Source organism: Macaca thibetana, chromosome 1 (assembly GCF_024542745.1).
Source record: "Macaca thibetana thibetana isolate TM-01 chromosome 1, ASM2454274v1, whole genome shotgun sequence".
Classification (NCBI taxonomy): Eukaryota; Metazoa; Chordata; class Mammalia; order Primates; family Cercopithecidae; genus Macaca; species Macaca thibetana.
The window spans coordinates 165,462,123-165,483,757 of record NC_065578.1 but is presented as its reverse complement, the minus strand read 5'-3'; the positions used below and the strand labels follow the sequence as shown (position 1 = coordinate 165,483,757).

Here is a 21,635-nt window from a genome sequence, read left to right as displayed (position 1 = left end):
AAAATACTTTCTCAAAATACTTTCTAAATTATTAGTAGTGGAAGTATCTAAATTATTAATATTGGTAGTATACCCTTAAGAGTAGCATACTGCCCAACAGAAAAAAAAAAATACATGGTACGGGATGCCAAAACAAAAGAAGAAAAGATCAGACTTTTAAAAATGGGAAGGAAACTAGTAAAGAGAAAATATGTGAAGAAATATATGCAGATAATAAGGAAATAAAATAAGCTTAAACTAATAAGAATTTCCATTTTTTTAAAAATCAAATAAATGGAGAAGTAGTTGTATTAGTCTGTTTTCACACTGCTGATAAAAACATACCCAAGACTGGGCAATTTACAAAAGAAAGAGGTTTATTGGACTTACAGTTCCACAAGGCTAGGGAGGCCTCACAACCATGGTGGAAGGCAAGGAAGAGCAAGTCACATCTTCTGTGGATGGCAGCAGGCAAAGAGAGAGCTTGCGCAGAGAAACTCCCATTTTTAAAACCATCAGATCTCGTGAGACCCATTTACTATTACAAGAACAGCACAGAAAAGACCTGTCCCCAGGATTCAGTCATCTCCCAGCAGGTCCCTCCCACAACATGTGGGAATTATGGGAGCAACAAATGAGATTTGGGTGGGGACACAGAGCCAACCCATATTAGTAGTTACAAAGTGGTCACATGGAGAATAAAATATCTGTACGTTTAAAAGTATAGGGAAATATACACAATGTATAGTAAAACCAAAAAATATTTTTCACCAATGGCATCAGACTAGTTCTTCATTAAGAGTGCCAAGGATTATTCCACACATAGAGTCTAGGAAGGAAGAATTAAGGAATAGAATATTTTGATTAGCTAACAGACTGATAGAATTAATATATTCACCTGTTCCTCTGTGGATTTTAGTCTACCAGGCCAGACGCTGTTTGTTCCTAAATGTTTTTCCAACAATTAGAATATGCTTCCATTAGGCTGGGCAAGGTGGCTCAGGCCTGTAATCCCAGCACTCTGGGAGGAGGAGGCGGGCAGATTACTTGAGGTCAGGAGTTCAAGACCAGCCTGGCCAACAAAGCTAAATCCCATCTCTACTAAAAATACAAAAATTAGCCGGGTGTGATGGCATGCGCCTGTAATCCCAGCTACTCAGGAGGCTGAGGCAAGAGAATCACTTGAACCCAGGAGGCAGCAGTTACAGTGAGCCAAGATCGCGCCACCACACTCCAGACTGGGCGACAAAGCAAGTCTCCATCTCAAAAAAAAAAAAAAGAATACGCTTCCATTAAACAATTAAATTTCTTATTTAGGGAAAACAATGGCATAAATAGCCAGACTTTCAGAAAAACATGGGTCACTAATAATAAACTAATAATAAATTTTATTCATTATCCCTTTTATTTAAAAAAATTCATTAAAACAGATGAACATTAGATACTTATGTGTAATAATTATCAGAATGCATAATTAGAATTAATCATTATTTAAAAAATACTATGCATGAAAGGGAAAGAAATATTTGCATAAATATAATACATCTCTCATAATCCTTAATTTTTATTGCCATTGTGAAATTTTGCAATTCTCTCTCCTAGCTTTGGAGTCAGAAGCCCTCACTGATATACTGTGACACTATGCCATTATATATTAAATATATTTATATATATACACAGACACATACATGTATATAAAACAAAAGAATCTATTTCTTCTTGCAAGTGACAAAAGAGATGTATCTGCAGTTTGCTTAAATTATATTAAAAATAACCATCTATTTAAAAGCATAGTCATATAATTTATTATCTCTATTGATCATCACACGTTTACAGAAGAAAGAGAAGGAGGATCATAACTGTTCTCATTTTAAGACAAAGAAACAGGCTCAGAGTGGTTCAACTGGAAGTCCAACCCAATTTCTAACTCCAATCTAACTCTAGAGTTCTGCCATCCTACCTAGCAGCATAAAACAACAGTGAACAAAAGCAGTGAATAAAAAGCCAGTCTCACCAAAGAAACCATAAAGAGAACATCCCAGCCTGTGCCTCTCTAATGGGTAAGAAGAAATAAGAACATATTGATCCCCTCAACCCTAGGAGACCCCAGGTCATTTACCTCCTATCATTGCATGAAGTCCATTTGCCCAGAAGTACCATACAAATATTGTCATTTTCTATGTGTTATAATATAACTAAAATTAAGAAACACTGTTATTGAGAACTCAGGAATCTACAGAAAGGTCTTACATAAATTTGACAAAATATAAACTTCATCAACATGATTAAATTACCTATAAAAAGGAGATTTATATCAATGACATAACAGAATCTTGCTTCAAGGATAATTTCTGGACTTAAATTTAGCATTCACTCAAGAAAGTTATATAGGAATTCAAATGTCACCAACAAGATAGCCTTGAATTTTCTGTATTTTTTAATCATTCACAAGCTGCAATACTTAGTTTTGGTTTACACAGACCTCACAACCAATTACACCATACCTCTCAACTAATATTTCTTTTGAGGACCCTACATTTGTGTAATATCATCTTTAATCTTAGCTTGTCATCATTCCTTCGAGGATATAAGCCCAATGTTATTTCTAGTCTAACAACTTTCAAGCTTAAAAATATTAGCTCTTAGAAGTTTGAAAACTTACCCATATATGGAATTCTCACTTTGCTGCTGAAGTTGTATATGTGAAAAATTTGGAAGAAAGGAGTGCTAAAGAAAAGTCACATTGTAATTTTCAACTCCTGTTTGACCTCTCTACATCTCACCAAATCTTTATATCGATGCTGTCAGATTTGATACTACAAACTTATTCTCTGCTAAATATCCTTTTCAAAGTGAAATTCACTAATCACAGTGCAAAATATGTTAGTGTCTTCTATCCTCCTCGTTCCTGACACTTCTGCAATATTAAAGAGGGGACTTGGAAGTTACTATGTGACCTTTCTTTAGCATTCCTATCTTCCAGATTGATCACATACATCAAAATAGGAGGAAAGCTTTTTACTAACAATTTCTGTTGAAGTGATCATACCTTTTTTCATACAGCTAACAACCACAACGCAGAAACCAAATAAGTTTATATCTACATGGTGCAATCTATGAAGCATTTTCATGCTATTATGTATTTGACTCTCATAACAATTAGAGATACGCAGTGCAAATATTCTACAAATGTGAAAAATGAAAGTAATAAAATTTAAAGGACTTGATCAAAGTCAGACATCTAACAAGTGATGAAGCCAGTACCAAGAGCTATGTTTCAACTCTCAGTCCAGTATCTTTCCATTCCACCATGATGTCTAACAGGTAAACTATCTGTCTTATCTGTAAGAGGATTCCAGAGTTCAGGCTTTTAGAGAATCATGGCATCAAAATTATTACTCCTGTTCACCTTGAAACAGAGATTTAATTACCTATTCACAGTCCATCAAAGCGTAAGTATTAGTTTTATTAGAATGTGTCTGTTGCATCTTATGATATTCTCTCTCCTTGTTTCTTCACTAAAAAGGAAAAGTTTCAAAGGGCACACTAATTAGAACAAGAAAGAGCACAACCTTTCCCAAAGAATAGAGAGTATTTCATTAATTTTTTTTTTTTTTTTTTTTTTTTTTTTTTTTTTTTTTTTTTTGAGATGGAGTCTCTCTCTATCGCCCAGGCTGGAGTACAGTGGGGTGATCTCGGCTCACTGCAACCTCCACCTTCCAGGTTCAAGCAATTCTCCTGCCTCAGCCTCCCAAATAGCTGGGGACTGCAGGTGCACACCACCACACCCGACTAACTTTTGTATTTTTTGGTGGAGACGGGGTTTCACATGTTGCCCAGGCTGGTCTTGAACTTCTGGCCTCATGTGATCCACCCACCTCAGCCTCCCAAAGTGCTGGGATTACAGGTGTGAGCCACCACACCCGGCCTTACATACTTCTCTTAAAAATAAAAACTTTTTAAAAACCAAATAAAAGAAATTAATATAAAATAATAAAAAGAAGCAAAATACAATTAAAAGTAAAATTAAAAACTAAAGAATTAAGCTAAAACATTTTAAAGTAATATAAAAATATTAAACATCTAATGAATGAAAAAATAGATGCCAAATACATTGAAGATAAAAGTGAAACAAGGCAGAAATACAAATTCCAAAATGAAAGTATCTGCACCACCTTCATGCAGATGAAGTTGCAAACTTTGGGCCAAGTTTCTGGTTACAGATCCCACAAGCAGAAGACAGGACCTTTGGTCTCCCCTTTATTTGCAGAAGATTCAACACTTAGATCATTCTGGGTTAAAAATAAGTATGTGGGAGAAAGATATCTCTTAGAGAGCAGCAGATTATTCATCTCTTCCCCATAAACCAGGCAAAAGCACCCTCAATCTACTCTACTCAAACCCAGATTTTAAATTAAGTTTTAACTCAGAATGAGATTGAAAAATCCCTTAACAGTAATACATAATTTTTGTGTTTTGACCAATTCAGCCATATCTTAAAAAGATCGACTTTAATCATACTTAAAATTGTTTTAAAATAAATGTAAAGGCCGGGCGCAGTGGCTCAAGCCTGTAATCCCAGCACTTTGGGAGGCCAAGACGGGCGGATCATGAGGTCAGGAGATCAAAACCATCCTGGCTAACATGGTGAAACCCCGTTTCTACTAAAAAATACAAAAAACTAGCCAGGCGTGGTGGTGGGCATCTGTAGTCCCAGCTACTCGGGAGGCTGAGGCAGGAGAATGGTGTAAACCTGGGAGGCGGAGCTTGCAGTGAGCTGAGATCCAGCCACTGTACTCCAGCCTGGGCGGCAGAGCCAGACTCCGTCTCAAAAAAAAAAAAAAAAAAATTGAATTATATGTTTAGTCTGTCATATATATTAAACAGTGTAAATTATACATTTTTGAAGAACTAAGATACCCTGAAAATGTAAAATGTAAGCCATCTTAAAATGTATAGGACGACTAGAAGGCAATTCTAATCTTGATGATTTAGAAGGCATTCCAGAAGTATTCAGTACTTCGAACATTTTTAATGCTTTCATCAATATTTTGAGTATATCACAAGAAAATAGCAGTAAGGGATGCAAGGTTTAAGGTAGAAAACTTGATATGAATGCCATCTCCTTTCTTTCCATATCCATTTATAAACAAAATGATCATTGTTAATCTGGACAATTACTGAGGGAAATGAATCAAAAAATTACCAGCCAGGCATAGTGGCTCACACCTGTAATCCCAGCACTTTGGGAGGCTAAGATAGGCGGGCCACTTGAGTTCAGGAGTTCAACACCAGTCTGGGCAAAATAGCAAAACCCCATCTCTACAAAAATTAGCTGGCCATGGTGGCGTGTACCTGTAATCCCAGCTACTTGGGAGGCTGAGGTGGGAAGATCACGGTGAGCCCAAGAGGTGGAAGTTGCAGTGAGCCAAGATCATGCCACTGCACTTCAGCCTGGGTAACAGAGTGTACCTTGTCTCAAAAAAAAAAAAAAAAAAAAATTACCAAAAGACTTTATAATCCCCCAAGAAGAGTAAATTATTAGTCAATGGGTTTCGTAATAGGTTTTATAATGAATTTTAAACAGCTATATCAGCTCTATCAAAGGCAAAATTTAGAACAATGACATACGTTAAACATTAGACTGTGGATTCATTTATGTCTTCAACTATTAAGCTAAAATGAGGCAAATATTTACAAATTAAAATGTTGTCTTTCAACTAGCATTCCATTTCAATATGTCCGCTGTTTAGGGTATATATTCAATGTCCCTAACAAACACTACTGTAATCATTAAAAGTTGGAAGCTAGTATTTTCGTACATAACAGTTCTCAGCTTATTATTTCTTCTCTAACATGTCTAAACCTGTACATAGTGAACAGAACCAACACATAATCTTGATGAAATTGTGCTGCTCCTTATTGTCAGTGATTATTCTGCAGGTATTCATCAACAAAATCACACATTTCATAGTAAAACTAAGACTCAAAAACTTAGTTCTCAAGTCTTGAAGTAATAAGAACAAAAAAATCTTTAAAGACATTTTCTAAAAACCAAAAAAATTAACTTCATTAGCTGCTTATAATTATTAAATAGAAATTGCTCTTTTAATTTATATATGAGTAAAAATGATGAAGACCTTCAAAAATATTTTCTAAATATTATATTACTTCCTCTTTCAAATATCATATCTAAAATACCCTGGAATCTTGAAGGAAAAAAAGAATCCTTTCTGAACCACTCCCATCCAAGTTTAAGAGCACCTATAATTTTAATGCATAGACCTTGAGGACATATGATGTTCCCATGTATTAAAACACATTTGAACTTATTTGGGTTTCATTTGAACCATGTTTTCTGTATAAACATATAAGTTAATTTCAAATAAGTTATAATTAATTTGATGATAATCTTAAGAAAATAAAAGTCATCTAAGTTTTTATAACTACCCAGGTGATAAAATTTTAAAGGACTGCTTAATTCTAGTTAATAGTAAATTTGAATACTAAACACACCCTCATGCTGGTGCATTTCTGCTATCAAACCAAGATAAAATTATTTAATGAGTAATTTCTGGAATCATATATATCCACAGAAGGCTATCAGATGAACTAAACTGGTTGTTGTGTGCTTTTCTTCAGATTCAAGTGATAATTAAGAAGGAAGTGAAAAAGGAAAAGGTTCTATCTTGATCTTTACCAGTTCTGCCTACAAAGTTACAGTTTGTGGTTTTTCAACAGCTCTATTTAAAAAAAAAAAAAAAAGGTTTTTTAAAAATAAAATGCCCATTGCTTGTGATGACAAAAATCTGCAAGCTTGCAAAGTCCTTTATGTTCAAATTTTTTTTAAGATTTAAGAAACCTTCAATAAGTATTGATAATCAGAACCATCTTTTACTAATTTCACTTTAATAACAATATAACTTAGCAAGTAATCATTGAACACCATTCAAGTAATCCCCAAATCTGCAAAAGATTCAAAGAGGTACTTGTCCTTAAAAGCCTGAAATCCAGTAAACAACATAAATCAGGACAATAAAGACCGAGCACAAGATAGACTATAACTTTCACGAGACAGATTCCAAAAGGCTTATTAGTCAGCAACTTTTTTTTTTTTCTTTTTTGAGACAGAGTCTCGCTCTGTCGCCCAGGCAGGAGTGCAGTGGCGTGATCTCAGCTCACTGCAAGCTCTGCCTCCCGGGTTCACGCCATTCTCCAGCCTCAGCCTCCTGAGTAGCTGAGACTACAGGCGCCCGCCACCATGCTTTTTAAATAAAATTGTATTGTGTTTATTTGAGGTGCCCAACATGATGAAATACATATAGGTAGTAAAATGGTTGCTATAGTGAAGTCAATTAACGCATCTATCATCTCACATACTTACCTCTTTGTGACGGAGCAGCTAAAATCCATTTATTTAATAAAAATCCCTAATACAATACAATTTTATTAACTTTGGTCTTCATATTGCACATTGGATCTCTAGACTTGTCCATCCTATATATCTGCTATTTTGTATCCTTTGACCTACCTTGCCTCATTTCCTCTGCCCCCAACCATGGTAACCACCGTTTCATTCTCTATCTCTGTGTATCTGAGTATTTAAAAATATATATTCTACATATAAGTGAGATCATGCAACATTGTTCTTCCTGGGTCTGATGTGTTTCATTTAGCATAATGTACTCCAGGCCCATCTATGTTATAGCAGACAGCATTATCTCCCCCTTTTTAAGGCTGAATAATATTCCATTGCACATATGTATACACACTACATTTTCTTCATCCATTCTTCTGCTGAACTATTATAAGACCCAGCCATCCCTCTTCTGGAAAAAAGATAAAATCACCACCTTGTAAGGACATCTACCAGCTTGGCAGTAGCTCACACCTGTAATCCAGCACTTTGGGAGGCCAAGGCAGGAGGATTACTTGAGGTTAGGAGCTCAAGACCAGACTCCACAACAGAATGAGAACCCATCTGTACAAAAAATGTAAAAATTAGCCAGACATGGTGACATATGCCTGTAGTACTGGCTACTCAGAAGACTGAGGCGGGAGGATCCAGTTCGAGGCTGCAGTGAGTTATAATTTTGTCGCTTCTTTTTACATTTTTTCTTTAAATTTCTGACGCTTCACTTTAACAAATCTTACCTGTTTAATACTGTAATTATACTTTTTTAAAAAAGAAAGGAATTTAGCAACAATTATTAAACCCATAATACCCTACACAATTTCCATTCCTTTTCTTTAAAATCCATCTGAGTACCTTTATCAGTTTAACAATTCAACAAATATTCACTGAGCACATATTACGGGTCAGACACTGTTTTAGGCTCTGAGTAAACAAAATTAAACGCAACAATCCCCTGCCAAGGCAAGTTACACTGTAGCAGAGAGATCCTTTATCTTCTTCATCAGATGCAACTATTTATACCAAAAGCAAATTACTCTTAATTATTCACACAAGATTTAGAATATGAAGTAAAACTCCAATTAACTTTAGAAAAAGATAACCACCTGACACCCAATTGTCTCTCCCTCTATTACCTCACAACTACCTCAAGATCTCCCCACTTCTCTACTGTTCCCTAAGCAATGAACTGAGTTAGGTGCCTTCTTCGTACTTCAGTGCTATATGCACTATACAACCTCTACCACAGCCTTTACTACTCTTATAATTATTGACTTGAAATCGACACTTCCCCTTCAAGAATGCCATCTTAATTGCATTTAATCTGTGCATGACACACAATTGGCACTCAGAAACACTCACTGAAGGAATGAGAGGGCTGAATACTTCCTCTGGTGTTTAAGCTCTTCTTCTGATGTTTGTTAAGAATATCACAACAATTCGGATCAAGCCTAGAATCAGGGATTTGCTAAAATGAGTGGCTTTTTAAAGTTGCTGCAGAAGATTTCACTGCTATTAGAAAAACATGACTGTTCTAAAGGTAGCACAGCATAATTGTTAAGAGCTCAGGCTCTAGTACCAGAGACAAGTTCAAATCCTAGTCTTACCTCTTAAGTTTGTGTGCTTTGGGAAAGTTGCTGAACCTTTCTGAGCCTCAATTTCCTTATGTTTTGAAAAGAATAACAGTCTGTAAATTTTATAGTTGAAATGAAGATAAATGGAAGATGTAGGCTCTTGGCACATTTTCTGACATATTATAAATGCCAAATAAATAGTTTCTATTACTCTTTATGTAGAACATCTAACTGAAAGCCTAATCAGAGAAAATAAATTGAAAAATAAGGTTCTGAAACCATGACATTATAGCTTTAGTTCATTAACTAGGCACTTTAAGCAACAAAAACAAGTCTTTATGAAGTTCACTGAATTAATACTCTGACTAAATATATACTTACTAAAGTTGTTAATCACAATTACAAGAGTATCAATACATATAGTGAAAAAATAGTAAAATGAAACCAGAATTTGGCAGTTACAGGTACATTTGACCCTTAGTCAACACATCTTTCCATTAAAACATTGCTTCTCTTTAACTGATTTGAGTTTACAAAGTTTTCTTTAAAAATAAATGTTCCCTTAAAAATACATAATAAAAAATAAAAATAAATGTTTCCCTGAAGGCTGTCTATCAGTTGTTCACACCTCACTGTTAATTATTCAGATACATACTTTCAGTAACACCAATACACTTAAATTGTTGAAAAGTGGTGAGAAGAGAAGAGGGGTAACCTTAGTGGAGCAGGCCTATATAATGCTCATTGTGAGAATTTTTACAGTCACCAGGCAGCATGATGATAATGACACCTACAAGGTGACAACAGAGGGGATCCAGGAATTGTAAAAGGCATCAAAGCAATTCCCCCCACACTCCATGGGATTACACTAAGTGCTCTTTAAGGAAACTCAAGTTCCGTTACTCTACTTTTCTCTTATTCAACGTCATAAGAATTAGTAGCACAATCTCCTAAATAAATACTTCTAAAAGGCCAAGTCAGGACCACCTTTTAGCAAGTTCCCCCACAAGGCCAATGACTGACCTGTCACAGAAACGTGAACCAAGACATTACTTTCTATAGATAAAATTAAATTACTACTTGAAATAAATCAAGAGTTTGAAAGTGGGAAAAGTTTTTCAATGTTAAACATTAAGCTTATTTCCAGGGAAGAAAGGTTATTTTGGAAATGATTAAAAATCAAAGAGCTCAAATGTGATATTCTCATTGTTACCTAAAATACCATGGCCATCTGCGTAAAGCACTCTAAACATGTCTATTGCTAGTATTATATGAACACTTTAAAATGTATACTGTACACAGTAAATTATTATCCTCTAACTTGCAAATAAAACATGAAAATTTAGAGAAAAAGAATATATTATCTGAGCTTAAGAAAAATCTGAAAATGAGAGAATATTATCAAAAGCACATCAGGAACATATCACCTTGAAAGTCAAGAAAACAGTTATAAGAAAAAACCTGAACAAACTCGCACTGTGGCAACACAGCAGTGACCAAACAACAGTCTTAAAGCATACCACTGTGAAATCCGCAGTAGCGGCCAAGCAGCCTCTCACATTTAACAGTGGAAATCACGAACATAAAAAACCAAGAGGTCACCTTAGATTAAAGTGGCAAAAATAAAGAACCTGTAAACAAATGGAACTACCTAATGAGAAAGTGATAACCAAACCATTAAAATGTAAACTTTGCAACACACCTATGAAAGCAATAATCAACAAATATTGAACAGTGAAATTTGATTTGCTTTTTACACTTGCAGGCACCTATGTGAAGGAGGATGTAATGCCCCAAGCCATATATAAAAGTACATATATTCTCAACTATTTTCTATATAAATCAAGAAGGGCATAACCCAAGGACATGGTTCTGAAGAATCACATTACATGTTGTTCCTGGCTAGCAGTATAAAAGAATACAACAGTTTCATTTTTTTTTTTTAATAGAGATGGGGGCCTCGCTATGTTGCCCAGCCTGGTTTTCATCTTCTGACCCCGAGGGATTCTCCCACCTCTTCCTCCCAAAGTGCTGGGGTTACAGATATCAGCCACCATGCCTGGTCACAGTTTCATTTTCTTCAACAATTTAGCTTATACAGTTTGGATTACTCTAATTTATCCCAGTGCATCTGAATTGAGAGAGACTCAGAGTTCTTAAATGAACACAAAGTTACAGCAAAAACAACTATCATGGTAACCACATTTTACTCAGACTTTTTCCATGTTGGACAATAATGCAATACCTCCTAAACTACTTTATTATCTGTACGATTCATCAAGGTTCTAAATGTTCGAGTTTTGTTGGGTTTTAGTAGGTATGAAAGGTTATAGATGGGTTTTAAGATAAATTCACAAACATTATATATAGCAACTGTTCTTATAAATCTTTTGGTATGAGGAGAGGAAAGGAGACATAAGCACTGAATGAAAAGAGCTTGAGGATGGGGTATTCCAAAATAGCCCATTCCAAGACATATATGGACTTCTATTTCTAATACTCTTGTACTGTCACATCAGCACACACTTAAAATCACTTCTACAGCAGTTCTCTGGGGATTAATTTAATCAACATTCATTTATTCAATGGCCAAGCATTAGGTTAGGTCCAATTTATTTTTATTTTTTATTTTTTAGAGAGAGAGTCTCCCTCTGTCGCCTAGACTGGAATGCAGTGGTACAATCTCAGCTCACTGCAATCTCTCTCCGCCTCCTGGGCTCAAGGGATTCTCCTGCTTCAGCCTCTCAAGCAGTTGGGACTATAGCCGCTTGATACCACACCCGCTAATTTTTGTATTTTTAGTAGAGACAGGGATTCACCATGTTGGCCAGGCTGGTCTCAAACTCCTGACCTCAAATGATCTACCCGCCTCCGCCTCCCAAAATGCTGGAATTACAGGTGTGAGCCACTGCACCCAGCCCCAGTTTCTTTTATTCATTCCATAAATATTCATTCAACATGTCAGATGTGTTAAGTTTTTTCTTAAGAATACAAATTAATAAGTTGTGGTTCATGAAGAACTTACCTCAAGCAGGGCAAACATACATTTAGACATATCAATATGTCTCTAAATGATCATATTAAACATATCCATAAGAATACAATAAGTGCTAAAATACCAAGCAGAAGCAAAATGTTGTAGAGTCTAGTGTAGAGAGTATCACTATAGACGAAAAGTTATCAAACGCAAAAAAGTAACTTTAGAAATACCTTTCTTGTGCAGGGCATGGAGGACACTAAGAATTCTTTGGCTTAAGATTCTAATTTAACAAAAAAGCGAAAGGCAGTTAAACTGTTAACATAAGTTGCAGATAAGAAAAATTGATAATTCGATACTGGGTTGGATAGGCAAATCAAAGTAGAAAACTGGTAGCAAAGAAGAATTTGTTCCTAAGAGAAACTGTTCTAGGTAAAAAGAAAGGAATAAAGAAAACAAGACTTGCTAAAGATGTTTTAAAACTACTATTAAATAGCCAGAACTATTAGATCAAAGATTCGCTAAATATGAAGATGCAAATCCTAAAAATGAAAAGTGATAGGGAGGGAAATGGGATGAGTTAGGGTCTGAAACCACAAAGAAAAAACTCAATAATTGTTTTAGGTGGGTTTACATTGGATTCATTAATTTTAGGGAACACACTGTATTCCCATTTGGAAAAAATTACTTGTACTACATACAGCTTATACTCAAATATTTCCTCACATGATAAAACCACCTATACACACGAAGTCACTATGCAATGGGAGGCAACAGAGCAGTAGTTAAAATACAGACTCTGGACAGACTACCCTGGGCAAGTTTCATCATTTCTCTGTTCTTCATTCAGATTCTTCATGTGCCAAATGGAAACAAGCACTTCCTATATCGTAAGATTTTTGTGAGGCTTAAATAGTTAGTACATGAAAAATACCCAGAATTGTGCCCAGCACAGAATAAATACGACATACAGGCTGCTGTAGCTGCTGCTCCTCCTCCTCCTTTTCCTCCTCCTCCTTTTCCTCCTCCTCCTCCTTTTCCTCCTCCTCCTCCTCCCACTACTACTGCTCCTATTACTACTTGGAATAAACCATCAACAAAATAAAAAAAGAGAAAGCTAGAGTACCAAGGCCACTTCCCAGAAGAGAAATGCTTAGAGGCATCCCCAATCTTTTATTGAGGAAAAGTTACTTTTCATTTCCCTGAAGATTAAGTCACTTTGGGGAAGGTGGGGACAGTATGGTAACAATGACTTCTGTTAACAGAATTGAGGAGAGGCCATCACTGCTGGCTGTACTTCCCTGCCAGCTGGAAGGAAGACAGACAACAAAAAGAAGAACACTAGCAATTATCTTGGAGATCTACCAGGAAGAGCAATAAGATCTCAATTTTGGCACTTCACTCTTGGACAGCTGGAGCAGAAGTTACTGGGAGGTTGTTCTGCCAGGGAAATCTCCACTTAAAAAAAAAAAAAAAAAAATGCCACAACCAGTCTGTCAGATACCACCAGAACAAATTCTACTAACATGTAGGGGACACTATAGGGAAATGCTACCAACCCCTCTCATGGTATTGTTTTAGATTTGTAGAGTGCTCCATATGAAACTAACAAGCTATTTTCCAGAATGTTCTGAAATGTGTTGTTCTCAAAAAAAAAAAACAAAAAACAAAACAAAAAAAAAACATTACGCCTCTGAAACAAGTACAAATAGCAGTAGATCAGATAAACATCACAATCTTACCAGAAGAGTTTTATCAAGTTATGTTTTAAAAGCTAATGTCATTTCACACTGTTAACTAACATTTAATTAACAACCTGTCTCTGAAGATACTTATCTAAGTTATTCAGGATAAATGAAAGCATTTAGACTTATCCATTAAAAATGAACAAGAGAAGCATGCCAAATACCTTAACATAGTATCACCAATCTTAGTATAAACCAAATTTACTCTAAATATATTTTCTATTTGATCAGTCATCAAAAAATAAATATTCTGAGAGTTTTTTAACAAAGTCACTTTAATTGATTTCTCAACATCTATTCATTGCCAATTTAAATAAATCAATCACGATAGTCTTGCCACCCACCCCTCTACCTCTACCCCACCAGTGATAATTTCAGGAATTGTCAGGCCCATGCCAACTTAGGCTACCAGGATCTAAGGAAAGGCTTTCTAGGGGATTTGGAAAAAGAAACTTTCTGACTCTAAATAGAGAAATTTAAAGCCAGTGTCTGTCATCCCCAGAGTCACAAACGAAAAAGCAGAGTTCCAACTTCCACTGACGGTCTTATAACCACAAGGAATCTAAGCCCTCCAATGACACCATTACTGTGAGTGGCAGAAATGAGACGCAGAAAGCACCTGGATGTTGGATGACTTCTTGTATGAACTATATCAAGCTTCTCTAGTTTCTCTATTATTTAAACCAACCTTATGTTTGTAATCCAAAGCAACCTAATTTATACATTTTGTTTTCCAAGTCTATTACTATTTAAGAATTTCACCCATGCTCATTTAATGTTAGCAAAAAAAAAGTTATCATACCTTAAACAAGCACATATCAGAGCCTCATTAAAACATATAGGTACTAACAGTTAAATAGGAGGATTCCAATAACTTTTAAAATAATTTTCATATATTTTTCTATTTAAGATTTAACTATAAAGTAGAACATTGATAAAATATTACAGAAACAAATCTCTCAATTTGGCAAAAAAAAATTACTTTCATAGCCCTCTTATAGTTACTGATTTTATTATTTATAGTTACTATTTTATCATTTATTATTTATTATAGTTATTGATTATAGTTATTACTTGTTAGATCTTAAAATATTAGCCATGTTCATACTATTTAAGTCATAATAAAAGAAAGGTTACTGCTTCTTAACAGGGCTGAGTTTAGTTTTTTTAAATATCTTTAGAATTTTCTGCCAATTATCCATATAGAATGGATTATTTGCAGCCTACAGAGAAGCCAACATTATTTAACCATTTATCATATTTACAACTTTACCAGGCTAGATATAAACTGTTAAAATACAAATGAAGATGTTTCTAAAAAATAGTGATTTAAATAACAACAGCAAAAAGACAAGGTATAATATTAAAGCAGGGCAGAAGTAGAAGATACAAACTGGAATAACTAGTTCATGAAAAGTGGAAAAGAGGAAAAGAGGAAGAAGGGAGTAAACCACTCAAAAGTCTTTATAAAAAGGTCACAATCTCTCTGACACATGCATAGATTGGGTGTTATATAAGGCAAATTGATCTTTTAACAAGATCACTTTAAAACACATTTAAAATTAGAAAATCCTATTTTCCAAATGAAATTAGCTTGTTGTGTGAGATATATATATGTATATATATACACACACATACATATGTGTATACATATATACACATATGTGTATACATATGTATGTGTGTGTATATATATACATATACACTTTTTTTTTCTTCTTTTAGACAGAGTCTCACTTGGGCACCCAGGCTGGAGTGTGGTGGTGCTATCTCGGCTCACTGCAACCTCCACATCCCCGGTTCAAGTGATTCTCGTGTCTCAGCCTCCCCAGTAGCTGGGATTACAGGCATGGGCCACCATGCCTGCATAATTTTTGTATTTTTAGTAGAGATGGGGTTTCACCATATTGGTCAGGCTGGTCTCGAACTCCTGGCCTCAAAGGATCTGTCCACCTCGGTCTCCAAAAGTACTGGGATTACAGGCGTGAGTCACTGTGCCACGCCTTTACAAACAGTATCAGATGAGCATTACTTCACACACCTTCAGTAATGTTGTGGTAGGTATTTTTTAGATTAACTCATACCATAAACACACTATAGAAGAGAATTAAATGGAGCTGAAAATATAATGTATCCATTTGAGTATTCATTCTACGTAATATATCCATTCTTCAAAGAGAACCTGGTTGGGCCTCAAAATAATGCAAATGGATAAACTTTACTACATACAGGACAATAAAAGATAACTTCATCAACCAGAAAAGGCTCCCTACAACCTAGGATCACTCCTTGCCAATGGACAAAACTGACCACAGCTGCAGTTCAAACAGACCAGGAGTACAGTAGTAGGGCTGGTGGAGCCAACAATGTGTGACTTCATACTAAAATTAGCCATGCCCATTTCACCACAACTGGGTTGGGCTTCTCTATTTTAAGGTGTGCACCTCCAAATTACTTGAGTATGTAATTGCTGGATAGTTTCTGAAGCTAAAAGTGTCAGCAGACTTTCCTCCAAGGCTTTAGGATGGCCAACCAGTCTCCACAAAACCCCTATGCTTAATCATCATGCTATCCAGGGTCTAAGCACACAGCAAGTAAAGACATATACTGTAAGTATCTAGAAAGACATAGCATGCAAGAACACATTAAAAGAAAATAGGCAAGGAAAGATATTCCTTATTCTTGTCTGCTAACCGTGCCCCCTACTACACACAAGCACAATATACAAAATGACAAAAGTGGAGGGAAATGATGAAAATCATGACATTAAACTACTATGCTCTCATCTTTTCAGGAAATTGTACAGAACTGACAGCTGAAACCCTTCCAAGTAATTTCACAGTATCATTTACCTCCCTCCAAAAGTGCTGTGCTATTGGAGTAAATCCAGCAGAAGGGGCTACTCAGTCTGCATTCTGCATTCTGAAAACATCAGAAGGGAAGCAGTGTAGCTTCCATTGGTACTAGCAGGAGAATGTGCACTAATGTTTAAAAAAACACACTAAATTTCCAAACATAAATGAAAGAAAATGAAAAGACACGCCCTTTCACCAAAACTAATGATAACTTTATCAATGAATGGTGAAGTTGAGTTGTAAGTTATATGGGCTTAACAGACACCTGAAATTCAAGCTGCACAGATAACGTTCATGATTTTTACAATCCCAGGGCAAAGACTTGACATCTATTTTATTACCAGCAACTTGAGACACTCAATGCAGGATACACATTTAGTAGTATAATTTTCCTATTAGTATCATGTTCCAGCAGCCCACAATATTAACACTTGCTTTGAGAGATTCAATCAATTATTTTAAGAATTAACAGAACAGGCCGGGCACAGTGGCTCACACCTGTAATCCCACACTTTGGGAGGGCAAGGTGGGTGGATCACTTGAGCCCAGGAATTCGAGACTAGCCTGGGTAACATGGTGAAACCCTGTCTCCACAAAAAATACACAAAAATTAGCCGAGCATGGTGGTGTGCATTGGTAGTTCCAGCTACTCGGGAGGCTGAGGTGGGAGGATCACTTGAGCCCAGGAAGGAGAGGTTGTGGTGAGCCCCGATCATGCCACTACACAGCCTGAGGAACAGAATGAGATCCTGTCAAAAAAAAGAGACCTTGTCAAATAACAGAACACAGAAGACACATACCTTCATTTTCAGAGGCATGACATTTCACTTTCAACACCAAGTCAAAGGTTCTGTCTGGATTTGCCCTAAAAGGAAAAAGTTTAAATTAATTTCCTATGACAAATGAACATCTCTATGAAATTTGTATTTTAATTCTAAAACTATTCTTATTTTTGACTCAATACATTTAATGTGACTATATTACTACAGTATAGTAGAAATAACAATGCAAGTGTTTTCTCAATTGAGCAATTTAAAAGAGCTGAGACTTAGGAATTCTGAAACTTGGGGCAAAGCATTTAACCTCTGAGACTGTTTTCCCTTACCTATGAGGTGCCTTGTCCACGTCACAGAATAACAGTGAGGATTATAAATCAAATAGCATATGTGCAAGTACTTCATAAGTACTAAGTGCTACAAAAATGCAAAGTATTGATTTTATCTTATTGGATCAAATTTAAAAGCCAGAGTGTCCTTAAGTGTCATTATACGCTACCAACAGAGTTTGACACAGGCTCTCAGGTTCTCTCCAAAGGACATGCAATGTAAGTGTAAATGATGAATACATGGTCCCACCTGCCAAGTTCTAGATCACCATAAAACATTTATAATGCTCCATGAATGTGATACGTTGCATATACTTTTCTTGAAATGTATTTACTGTACTTAAGCATATTTAAAGCAGCAAACTATCCGTAACTCTGAGGTTAACAAAATAAAAAGTCTTCGTTTTATCTATTATCTTTGGAGAAACTAGCCATCTGCTTCCATGTTAGATTTCCCCACTAGAAACTGTAAGTTTGCTTTGCTTAATTCAGAAGTGATTGACTTTTTTACTAACTTGCCATATTAGCAAAATTTCAAAGCAACATTGGTTCCATTTCAAAAAGTGAACTGAAATCTACTGAAACACTTTTTCTTCATAACATTGCTGTTCAAATCTCTCGTTCCATCATAAGGTAAAAGATTAGGTCTGGTACCACAACGGCCAATGTGTTAATATCTGTTATTCCTGCTAACAAGACCTTAGTGCCTTTGTACATTGGCTGCATTTAATATGTACTTCCTTCAAGAAATGAATGCCAGCTCTGACTTTAAAAAAAAAAAAATCTTTTTTTAAAAGGTTTTCTTATAAGATATGAATCTGGAAACATAGGAAGCGACAAGACATATAAATTAACTTGCAAATATACATTTTCTCAGCCTTCCCACTATTAACGTGTTTCAATGGGAATAATCTGGGCTCAGATGACTTCCTCCCTCTTAAAACAATTAATGTCAAGAAGCATACTATTTTTACTCACTTATCCTGCCCACTATGATGTCAAACACACTGAAGAAAATAATTCTATTACATAATTTCCCTCTTTCCCTAATATTCTTTAGACTCTCTCTTAGGTGTAAAAGTTAAATATTGACTCAGTTTTACTGCTGTGAAATTCAACGGCCTTTCACAATAACACAAATATACATGGTATTATTTTAAACTTTGTGAGAAGGAGGTAGTAAAGGGTGGGTAAGCGAAGTAAGAAGGAATTCTTTACAAAGTTAAGTTTCAGAAGAAAAATACAGAACTCATGCCTCTAAGATACCTAGAAACATAATCACCTCCGTTATTAAAATTGCTTTTTCCCTAATCTCCTGAAGCAAAATAGTCGTTGATAAATACTCTACACATAAAAACACCCTCTAATTGGATACCGTTCTGCAAAGAACCATGCATCTACAGTGCCTGCATAAAGAAACACCAGAGACCAATCTAATTTTATAAGCAGAATCACAAGAAAACATCCAAGACAAAACTAACAGACTTAAGAAAAAACCGGTTATATTAATGCTAAGAGAGCACTCGGAATAATAACCTCTTAACCTCAACGCCGACTCCCTCCCGGACACCACACGCACACAGGCAGCCCAAGGAGAGTCACATCTGACACACTCAGGGGAAGCACGAGAACCCCTCAGCGGCGGTGTCAGAGGCCGCCCGGCCTCCCCCTGTCCCCCGAAAGGCGGGCGTCGACAAGGCGCTAGTGGCCACTCAGAGAGGAGCTGCGCCAACCCCGCGGGGCCGGCGACGCAGGGCGGGCAGGCTTTGCGGCCTAGCGCCGTCCCGCCGGCCGGCCAGAGGCTTGGGGGCCGAACGGCACCCCCAGTCCGCCCGGCCAACCTCTGCCGCCCTGGGAGCCGGTTGAGCGTGGAGGCGCTGAGGAGCCGAGCTGGCCTGGGAGGGGCCGCCGAGGGACGCCCGCCCCCGACGCGCCCGGGCCCCCCCCACTCACTTGATCCTGCAGTCCATGGTTACATGTCGGTGTGGGGCTGTCCGTCCGGCCCCCGCGCGCTGGCCTGGAAACCCGCAGCCCGGCCGCGCGAGGGTCGCGCCGCCCCCGCCCACGCCGGCGGCCCCACCGGGAAGGAGGCTGCTCACAGCAGCGGCGGCGGCGGGCCCATGTCGGCTGCGCCCCCGGCACTTCCCCGCCTCCCACCCCACCCACCAGAGCCTTTCTGTGACAGCAGCGGCGGCGTGGCCGCCGCCCCCGTCTCCGCCGGTAGCCGCCACCAAAGCTGAGGCCTTTCAGTTCCTGCGACCGGGGCCGCCCGCTGCGGCTCCTGCACCTTCTGCAAATCAGGAAGTCGCCGGGAGGGGGAAGGGGCGCGCGGGGACGCGCCCGGCGGCTTCACCTGGGCCGTGCGGCTCGCAAGTCGGAGACTGTGGAGGAGGCGGGGGCCAGGTCCCCGTGCCCGGGCGGCCAGAGGGTGCAGGGGGAGCGCTAGTGCCTGCCGGTATGGCCCACGTACCGCTTTGCCACCGAGACAGAAAGGCAAGGTGCCCCCTGTGTCCTCAGCATGAACCAACCGGCTTCCTTTCTGGGTCCAGTCCAGATTCCAGGGCGTCGGGGCTGCAACCCCACAAAGGGCTAAGTACCTGGAAAAGTACCTCGACCTGCAGTGTTTCCCACACACGTACACACAGACTTGGGTTCCTTTCATTTCATACTGCAAATTCAGAGCTCAAATTGATGCCCCTGGCTCTTGCGTCACTCCAGCTGTGGCCTGGTTACAGCTCTCTGAAATTCAGAGCTACCCCCTCCTGATTCAGGAATGTTCAGACATGTGCACCTGCTGAATAGCCCTGTCAAGTAGCCAAATGGTAGTGCCCCACTTGCCTGCACATGTGGGAGGCAGACATTCCTGTACCACAGACTGCAGTAATAACCAAGGACTAACTTTTGAACACATGTACATAGTCGCAGGCCTCATAGACTGGCAGTTTAGGCGGGTTCAGGGAGGGCACCACTGAATAAGCGTGGGAGAGGCTGATTTACACAGCCCTAAAGCATATGTGAAGCAGGTTATGTGCACTCTCACCCAGTACGTGCCGTAGGTGTGTGATAGATACTTTCATCAACATTTTACAGATGAAGAAACCAGAGAGTAATGGCAAAGCTGGAGTTCACACCAGGTCTATCTGATGCTGATTATTTACTTCTACCTCATATTGCCTGTCTTCCTCCTCTGCTGTCTCATATTTAGGATCTACTGAGAAAGGTAGAAAAAGTCTTATGATGGACATTCAAATGATTGTGGAAGGCCAGGCTCTTACACAGAGATCTTCTGGGGAAGGCCTTCTCCCAGCTAACACTGCCACCCTTGACACATAGCCACAGTGTTTCTTCCAGAAGGTGGTTACTTCAGACTTTATTCATGCAGAAGTTAAGATGATGAGAGGAAACCAAATGTGGTATGAATGTAGTGTGAGTCATGAGACATAAAAGTCAGAAAAGGAGTCTCAAGAATTAAAAAACTTAGAGTCAGAGAACCTGAAGTTACACTCAGTTATACAACCTTAAACTTTCTTACCAAAATTGGGCACTACTTGGTCAACAAAATGAGAAACAGTGTATAGCCATGGGTGTATTAGTCAAAAATGAGGACGGGCCATAACTGGGAAAACAAAAAAAAAGTGTCTATCATAAAGTGTTGTCATAGCTTGACTTGGGGTGAGACACTTCAGTTTCTCGGTTCCTACATTTGTAAAATGGGAATTATTACTTGTATATCACATGAGCAGTGTGATGTTCAAGTAAAAAAAGGTGCTACAAATTTGTATTATCTTTTGAGAAATTATTCTATGAATTTCAGTTTCACAATTAGGCAAACTATACTACATAAGTTTTCTTTTCTCAAATAAAGATTTTTCTGCATAAGTGACCATACTCCAAAGCCTTGAAAAAAAATTTCGTAAACTAAAAGCCACTTCTGCCCCAAGTGTTACTGAATTTCTCAAACTTCTCGTTTCGTTATAATTAATTAG

At 37.7% G+C, this 21,635-nt stretch overlaps 1 protein-coding gene across 9 annotated transcripts in view; it reads right to left on the bottom strand.

Annotated features, from left to right (window-relative positions):
- DENND1B (DENN domain containing 1B) overlaps positions 1 to 20,304 on the bottom strand; it is a 277,216-nt gene extending 256,912 nt beyond the window's left edge. For 2 of the 9 annotated variants that reach the window (XR_007720441.1, XM_050765246.1), the window contains exons 1-2: positions 20,120 to 20,304; positions 17,345 to 17,409 (exon numbers count right to left, since the gene is read on the bottom strand). Coding sequence is in view for 8 of the 9 variants with exons in the window: in XM_050765246.1 (XP_050621203.1) it covers positions 17,345 to 17,409; positions 20,120 to 20,169 (115 nt within the window). In the remaining variant the exon portion in view is untranslated. Of the gene's footprint in view, positions 1 to 17,344; positions 17,410 to 19,602; positions 19,942 to 20,119 lie in introns of those variants that run through there. The other 7 variants (XM_050765279.1, XM_050765271.1, XM_050765298.1 and 4 more) reach the window with 5 other exon arrangements.
- Between the last annotated feature and the right edge of the window lie 1,331 nt (positions 20,305 to 21,635).